Below are 7,181 nucleotides of genomic sequence, written 5' to 3' on the forward strand. Positions count from 1 at the left end.
AAAGGTAAAAATAAATAAATAAATAAATAAATAAATAATAATAATAATAATAATAATAATAATTAAGGCAGGTATTAAGGCAAAAAAAAAGACCACGAATTAAGACTAGAAAACAATTAGGCCGTGATATATTAGCTAATTGAAGACGAAATTATAATTGTGAAAACAGCATCTTAAAATATAGTTTTAACAGGTTACAAACTTCTCATAGTAAGGGCTAAAAAGTCGTCCAGACACAGCTGAAAATTTCTCATTTTCAGGAACCTGGTGCAGTCATTTGCTTAAAAACAAACAAACAAAAGACAAATAAAAAAACGAACGACGCAGCTTTAGCGAGACTGAAAAGTAAAAAAAAAAAAAAAACAAAAAAAACAACAACAGTGCACGATCATAGTCCTGTAGCTGCTGTGTTCGTTGTACTTTTAATTTGAATAGAAAAACGATCTAGCTTCCGGTTTGCTGCCGCCTCCTTTTGGTTTGCTTTTCGCACCTTTCGGGTCGTGTACTCCAGAGAGCCGTAGGAGGAGGAGCGGCCCTGGGGCCCCCTCCCACTTTTTAATGGAATTCTGCAAACGTGTAATGCTTCGCCTAGAGGAGGCCTGGCCTGGCCCTGTGATTTCACTCACGTATGAGATGGGGCCTGAATCCTAAGCCTTTAATTTTGAAGCCGTCATTTGGTGTCACTGTCTGTTGTGGTGGACTCATTATGGGACCAGAGTTTAAATAGATATTAAACTTGAATTAGAAGTGAACACGTGTCTCTGTCTCAGAGGAAACCTCATATTTGTCCTGTGGGTTCTAATAACCTTCTCGCTCAATTACTCAAACAGCCTTTAGGCCTTGTAACGAGGCTGCAGACTCTGGATTTAGATATGCCCAGAAGTGATGTGTCAGCTGTGCAGGTGGGTTTTCAAGCTCTCCTGTCCATGTCTCAGCTTGTTAGTTTGTTCAAAATGCCAGCAGAAATTAAAACCAGACTAAAAACGACTCTTCAAACGCAGTTGAGGAATTTCTTATAATTCCCCGTAGTTGAATAGATTAAATGCGGTCCGTATTATTGTTAAGTGGCTATTTGCTTTTGGGTCTGTCATGAGTTATGGCCCTGGAAAACTCTTAAAAAACTGAACCCTCTGTCTAAATATTCAAACTCCCACAGTGACGTCTGTGTCAAGTGAGCCAGAATCAACAGCCTTCATACCGGAAGTAAGGAGCTCTGACTCTACAGTAATTGTCAAGATTTGCGTTTGAGGACTGCAAATAAGGCTTGCCTTTCACATTTGTTCAGTCATATTTGTGCATGAATGAAAAACACTCAATACTGCCATAAATATGATTTTCAAAATTTTATGAAACTAATAAAAGTAAGCCGGTCTTTCATTCTATACTATACCCCTTGAGCCTCCTAAACAGTTGTGGCTCCTCTGAGCTTGAGCATGGGTCTTTTGAGGGTGTCCTGTGATGTCTGGCAACAGGATTGTTGTTAACAGGGGGTCCTGTTTTTGGGTCCAGGGGGGTTGAAGGGAAGACCTAGCTTCACAGACACTTGATCAGTTTGGGATCAAGTGAATTTCGAGGTCAGGTCAACACCTTGTGCCGTTTTTAATGCATTTTTGAGTTGTTCCTAAACTGTTTGTGTGTCCGTGTCTGGCTGCATCCTGCTGGGGATGTCTGCTGCCATCAAGGAGTGTCATTGCTATGGGGTGGGGGTGTCTGGTCTGGTGCTGCATGTAACATCCACATGAATGAACGATGGGTCCAAAGAATTTGAGAGGAGTTCCAATTATGATGATTGTGCTGAAAATGATTTCAGGTTTGAAAGTGTTCGGAACATTCACTATAATATAACGATCTGCAGGATGTTCTTTTTTCCTGGCATGTTAGAATAACAGAGCTATCCAGCTTTTATTGTGAAAGTCTTCACCGGGGGATGGTGTTCTCAGCGTGTAGCTCTACAGGTCTTCCAGAGCCTACGTGCAGGCAGACATGAGCAGCCCCTGGTGAAGACAGAGGAAGTGTCCTGATCCATTCAAAACACACATAGAGGGACTGCTGTCGGAGCCGGTGGAGGTCATGATGTTCCTCGCAAGCCTGTGCCTGGCCTTTCTCCTGCCCGCTGTGGTGGAGGCTCAGTATGAGAAGTACAGCTTCAGAAGTTTCCCCGAGAAGGACATCATGCCGCTGGAGTCCGCGTACAGCTACGCGCTGGAGCAGTACGGGACGCAGAACTGGGACGAGAGCGTCAAGTTCCTGGAGCTGAGCCTGCGACTCCACCGGCTGCTCCGGGACAGCGAGGCTTTCTGCGGCCGCAGCTGCAGCTCCGTCAGCCGGGACAACGACACCCTGTTCGCGGACAGCAGCCTCCGTGTCGTGCGCCACATCCTGCTGAGGGCTGCGTGCCTCAAAAAGTGCAAGGCGGACTTCCCAGTGTTTAAGCTCACGTACCCGCGGAGGGATCTGCTGGAAACTTTCGAGAAACGAATACCCTATCGGTACATTCAGTATGCTTACTACCAGGTGAGACCAAGATCACCAAACTTTGTTCTCAATCTCGCAAAGATGAGCGTGGGCCTTTAAATCTGAAGTTGCAACTGCTTAAACCGAACCAATCAAGTGAAGACGACTCTGAGAGTCACTACAGACGCAGGGAAGTGTCATATACAGGTTCGACATCCCGTTATAAAGTCAGTGGAGTTTGAGCATATGCATAGGGAGCATACAGTGGCCAACGTCAATGTGGGGAAAACTGTGCGTAACGGACGCAGCCGCTCAACAGAGCGGGGATCCTCGAGTTCGCCTGAGTTCGGGAAACTTCTAGTCAGACAGATGAGGAGCAGAGTTTTCCCTGCCGCTTTGGTGCTCCCTCCTGCAGAGCGGGCGGTAGTTGAGCTTGTGCCACGTCTCTTCCAGTGTTCCCCTGAAAACAATCCCCCTATTATTTTCTGCCAGGCACAGAGATGGAGACGAGTTTTCCCAACGAGGCGTGAACACTGGCTTTGATTGGTTTAGATTTGTGCGTAAAATCATGCTAGGCCATGGAATAAAATTGATTATTTGGTGGAGTAAAATGCATGGACACTTTAACTCAGATAATCCTTTAGCAACATATAAGATTTTAATGTGACACACAGGACTACTATAACTCTTATTTCACTTGTTTACTGTCATTATAGCACCATTAAAGAGTGTACTTTTTGGGGATAGACTTGTATTTATTACATTATCATAATACTTTTCCAACATCTATATCTGTTAGTTGAAAATAGAGAGACTGAACCCATTTTCTCCTCTGCTCCAGCTTAACAACCTGGAGAAGGCGGTGTCAGCGGCTCACACCTTCCTGAAGAAGAACCCTGACGACCCGTCGCTGACCAAGAACATGAACTACTACAAGACGATGTTTGACGTGGAGGAGTACCTCATCGACCACGAGGAGCAGCCGTATGAGGTCGGCGTCTCAGACTCGATGCGCAGATAAAAGCCACTCTGTTTGAGCTCTGACCTCTAAAATAAAAAAAAATTAAAATAAAAAAAACACCTGTCTTTGCAGAGCGTTTTCCTCAAGAGTGTGATGCTCTACAACAGCGGAGACTTCAGCAGCAGTGCCCGGAACATGGAGCAGGCCATCACGCAGTACTTCGAAGCATACAGCCTCTGCTTAGCAGGCTGTGAGGGCTCATATGAGATCTTAGAGTTTAAAGACTTCTATCCCACCCTGGCTGGTAAGTTAAAGCAACTCCGGAGCATTTTACTTTAGTATGTTTGAGTATAAAATAATGTTTCCTCCTTCCTGCCTCCCTCAGATCTCTACACCGATGTGCTGAAGTGCAGAGTGAAATGTGAGGAGTTCCTGACCCCCAGCGTCGGAGGCTTCTTTGTGGAGAAGTTTGTGGCCACCATGTATCACTACCTCCAGTTTTCATATTATAAATGTAAGACCGTAGATTGCTTTTCTGTGTTCCGCAGCAGTCAGCGTACGCCCGTGCACTTAACGCGGCTGCTTTGTCCCGTTTCCCAGTGAATGACGTGAAAAACGCGGCTCCGTGTGCAGCCAGTTACCTGCTGTTTGACCCCAAAGACCAGGTGATGCTGCAAAACGTGGCCTATTATCGTTTCTACAGGTCACAGTGGGGCCTCCAGGAACCAGACTTCCAGCCTCGGCCCGTGAGTAAAAAAAAACCTGACCTCCAAATTCACTTGGATTGTTTAGAGGCTGCAGAGAGTTCACACCAGCTATTCTAAAGCGAAGCAGGAGGATGGCGGCGCAGAGCGGTCACAGTGCGAACATTAACACAATCCCAGGGTGGTAATTAGGCACTCATATAGTCGTGTGAAGGCAGATTTTATTTTTTTTTCTTTACTGCATGGTGTAGATTTGGTAGCAGCTGGCGTCTGCCCGGTTTGAGCTGGGTTATCTCATAAACTCCTTCGCCCCAGTTTCAAATGCATCTTGGCACTGCTGTAAACACTTTGTGGTTTCCAAACTGAGAGCGGAAAAAGGCAGTAAACAAAAAATACAAACTTGCTTTGTTCTTGTCCCCTGCCCGAGTCAACAACAGAGCTGATGTCCCTTTTATTTTACAGGAGGCCCAGACGTATTTTAACCAGACAACCAAACAGAAGGAGATGCTGGAGTTTGCACTGAACTACCTACAAATAGACGACGAGGTACGTTTCTGCTCTTGGCTGCAAGAGATGGCGACAAACCCAGCACACAGCTGCATGATGATGTCATGAGCTCAGAGGACCAGTGTGTAGCAGTGGTGGGAACTTTCAGCAGAAATGGTAGCGTTCGTAGCGATACACCGATCAGACATAACATTATGACCACCTTCCTAGTATTTTTTCTCAGTGGACATGGGTCTTCTGAGGGTGTCCTGTGGTGTCTGGAAAACTGAATGTTGTCAGTCGGGGGCCTTTGGGTCCTGTGGGTTGAGTGGAGGGGCCTCTGTGGATCATCCCACAGACACTTGATCAGTTTTGGGTCTAGGTGCTGTGTTTCTTTTCATGTTATTCGAGTTGTTCCTAAATGGTTTTTGTGTGTGTGTTGTGGCAGAGTTTTAATGTTGCTGCTGACTGGTATATTTTAAGTGTGCGATCACCTTGAAAGGAGGATTTGTGTTTGGTTAGCTTAATGTGTTACACTGTCACATTTCTACCATAGCCCAGCCCATAGAATGTATTTTTGTTGAACTAGCAGCCGCTCTAGTTTCCCCTATGAGAGAACATGTAATAATTATTATATAACAAAAACATGTAAATCTCTTCCTTCTGGTTTCAGAGTTTGCAAAGCAAATATACACTATATGTTGCTGACTTTTACGTCTAGAGAGATAGAAAGAGAGCCCTCTTCTGTGATGCTCAGCCATGTTTCTACAGTAGCCCAGAATGGACACAACACCACAAAGCACCTTTCGTGTTCCAACACGCTCATGCCTCAGCATAATCACCTAAAAATATGAATCATTGTCTTTTCATTGCTTTAGAATGAGCACTTTGAAAACAGAAAGCTGCTCCTCTTTCACGAGCGTCATAAATGAACAGTTCAATTAAAACTTGATCTTAAGGGGGAAATGGTGCGTGGCCACAGTTGTACAATAGCCTAAAACTGAAACACTGGCTCTAGAGAATGCATCTCATGTTTTTACTAGTTACTAATCAAACCCTACAGTGTGCCACCGGCCATGACTGAGGCTAACAGAATAATATGAAATGGTAAAACATGGTGTAACAAAAGCTCAAGTAGAGAAAGCTGTGTGAACTATTTACCAGACTGAATAAATGAATAGAGCTGCTGAAACTACTACGAAAAGTTAGAGGAAGAATGAAGCCTCTGTTCTTTCTTTAAAAGTTGGAGAACACTCTACACAGACTCTCCAGAACTGTCCTTGAGCAAGAGTCACCACATAGACATATCCTTCCAAAGTAGTGAGAAAAACAAGTTCTCCCAAAGACATGTTTTCAGAATCTAGCTACACTGATCTGATCTGAGATATCCATCTCTGAGATTTAGTTTTTCTTTTTTGTTAAACGGCACATACACAATTCCACAAACCTCCATTGTGCAGGGGTGGCGGCGGTGGTTTCAGAGCCAGACATCTCAGAAGATAAAACCCTAACTCTCCCTCTTCATGACTAGACAAGTTTAGATGACACTTTAACTTCACACAGTAACAGCGGCTTAAGTGGATGATTGCGCCCTCCTGCTCCAAGGTACAAATTACACGATTTCACTCAGTTCACTTGAGGGGCTTCAGACATGTCCGGGAGCATTGACCTTTATTTCGGAGCGGCAGAGCCGGTGGACACGCGGAGGAAAAGGAAGAAAAGAGGGGGTGAAGGCTGAGGGAGGAAGAAGGGGTGGAGGGCTGTGCTTTCCGCCAGCAGCGTGTGGTATGTGGCTGGGAGGTGTCGGCCACTGAGACTGTGCCACATCCATTTAACTCAGGTCGGCCCCTCCCAGCTCAACACTGGCTGGTCCCCAGAGAGGGGAGGAGGAGGAGGACTGTGAAAACTTTAAACTGAATTACAGGGTGCGAGAGCGACAGATTTATAGAGAAACTGAAGGAAACGTATCAGTTATGACAGATAGGATTAAATTCTTGCTTACTGAAGTGCTCATGTGTGTTTCACTTTAGGACGTGGTGAGTCCAGAAGAAACGGCCACATCCGACTCGGAGCATCCCGACGCCGAATTTGAAGGCATGGGAGACTACGAGGAGTCCTTCCTGGCCGAATGGTGGCAGGAGCCCAAAACTAAGTGGGACACCGGAGAGGTTGCAGACTGAGCATCTCCCGCGCTCCCTCCTCATCCAACTCCGTCCCACCTCTCATGACAACGAACCAAAGAACGTTGAGCCCTCCGCGAACAAGACATTCCCATTAGTATTGAAGAGAAAAAGCACAACTCATACACGTCTGCTCTTTCAGCTGAGGAATAAAAGGACAAACGTACCCGCCATGTTGATCGAGATCAGAGACATATGGTGTCTTGACCGACATCAGCCTTTAGAAACCTCATAATTAGTCATTAGTCTGACCTGCTAATGCCTTTTCTACAGTTTTTATTTAATGAAAGCAGAATCCTCTGTCATCGGGAATAAGGAAGGTGGCATGTAGCTTTTCTCGTGCTAAACAATGTGTTGCTCACAATTAAAGTAATATTTTAATATACCTTTCGGCTG

The 7,181-nt window shown here is 45.2% G+C and overlaps 1 protein-coding gene across 1 annotated transcript; it reads left to right on the top strand.

The window, feature by feature from the left end:
• Window positions 1-1,953: 1,953 nt before the first annotated feature.
• p3h4 (prolyl 3-hydroxylase family member 4 (inactive)) lies at window positions 1,954-7,170 on the top strand. The gene is made up of 7 exons (XM_047571632.1): window positions 1,954-2,514; window positions 3,296-3,445; window positions 3,548-3,719; window positions 3,801-3,929; window positions 4,016-4,161; window positions 4,582-4,665; window positions 6,636-7,170. The coding sequence occupies exons 1-7, from the start codon at window positions 2,071-2,073 to the stop codon at window positions 6,783-6,785; spliced, it is 1,275 nt and encodes a 424-aa protein (XP_047427588.1). The 5' UTR covers window positions 1,954-2,070; the 3' UTR covers window positions 6,786-7,170.
• Window positions 7,171-7,181: the final 11 nt, after the last annotated feature.

This window comes from Mugil cephalus, chromosome 20, assembly GCF_022458985.1.
Source record: "Mugil cephalus isolate CIBA_MC_2020 chromosome 20, CIBA_Mcephalus_1.1, whole genome shotgun sequence".
NCBI lineage: Eukaryota > Metazoa > Chordata > Actinopteri > Mugiliformes > Mugilidae > Mugil > Mugil cephalus.

Excerpts from the sequence above, each read along its gene's own strand:
- p3h4 (XM_047571632.1), top strand. The coding sequence starts at position 2,071 with ATGATGTTCCTCGCAAGCCTGTGCCTGGCCTTTCTCCTGCCCGCTGTG. Across the intron at positions 2,515-3,295 it reads TTCAGTATGCTTACTACCAG|CTTAACAACCTGGAGAAGGC; the intron begins GTGAGACCAAGA and ends CCTCTGCTCCAG. Across the intron at positions 3,720-3,800 it reads CTTCTATCCCACCCTGGCTG|ATCTCTACACCGATGTGCTG; the intron begins GTAAGTTAAAGC and ends TGCCTCCCTCAG.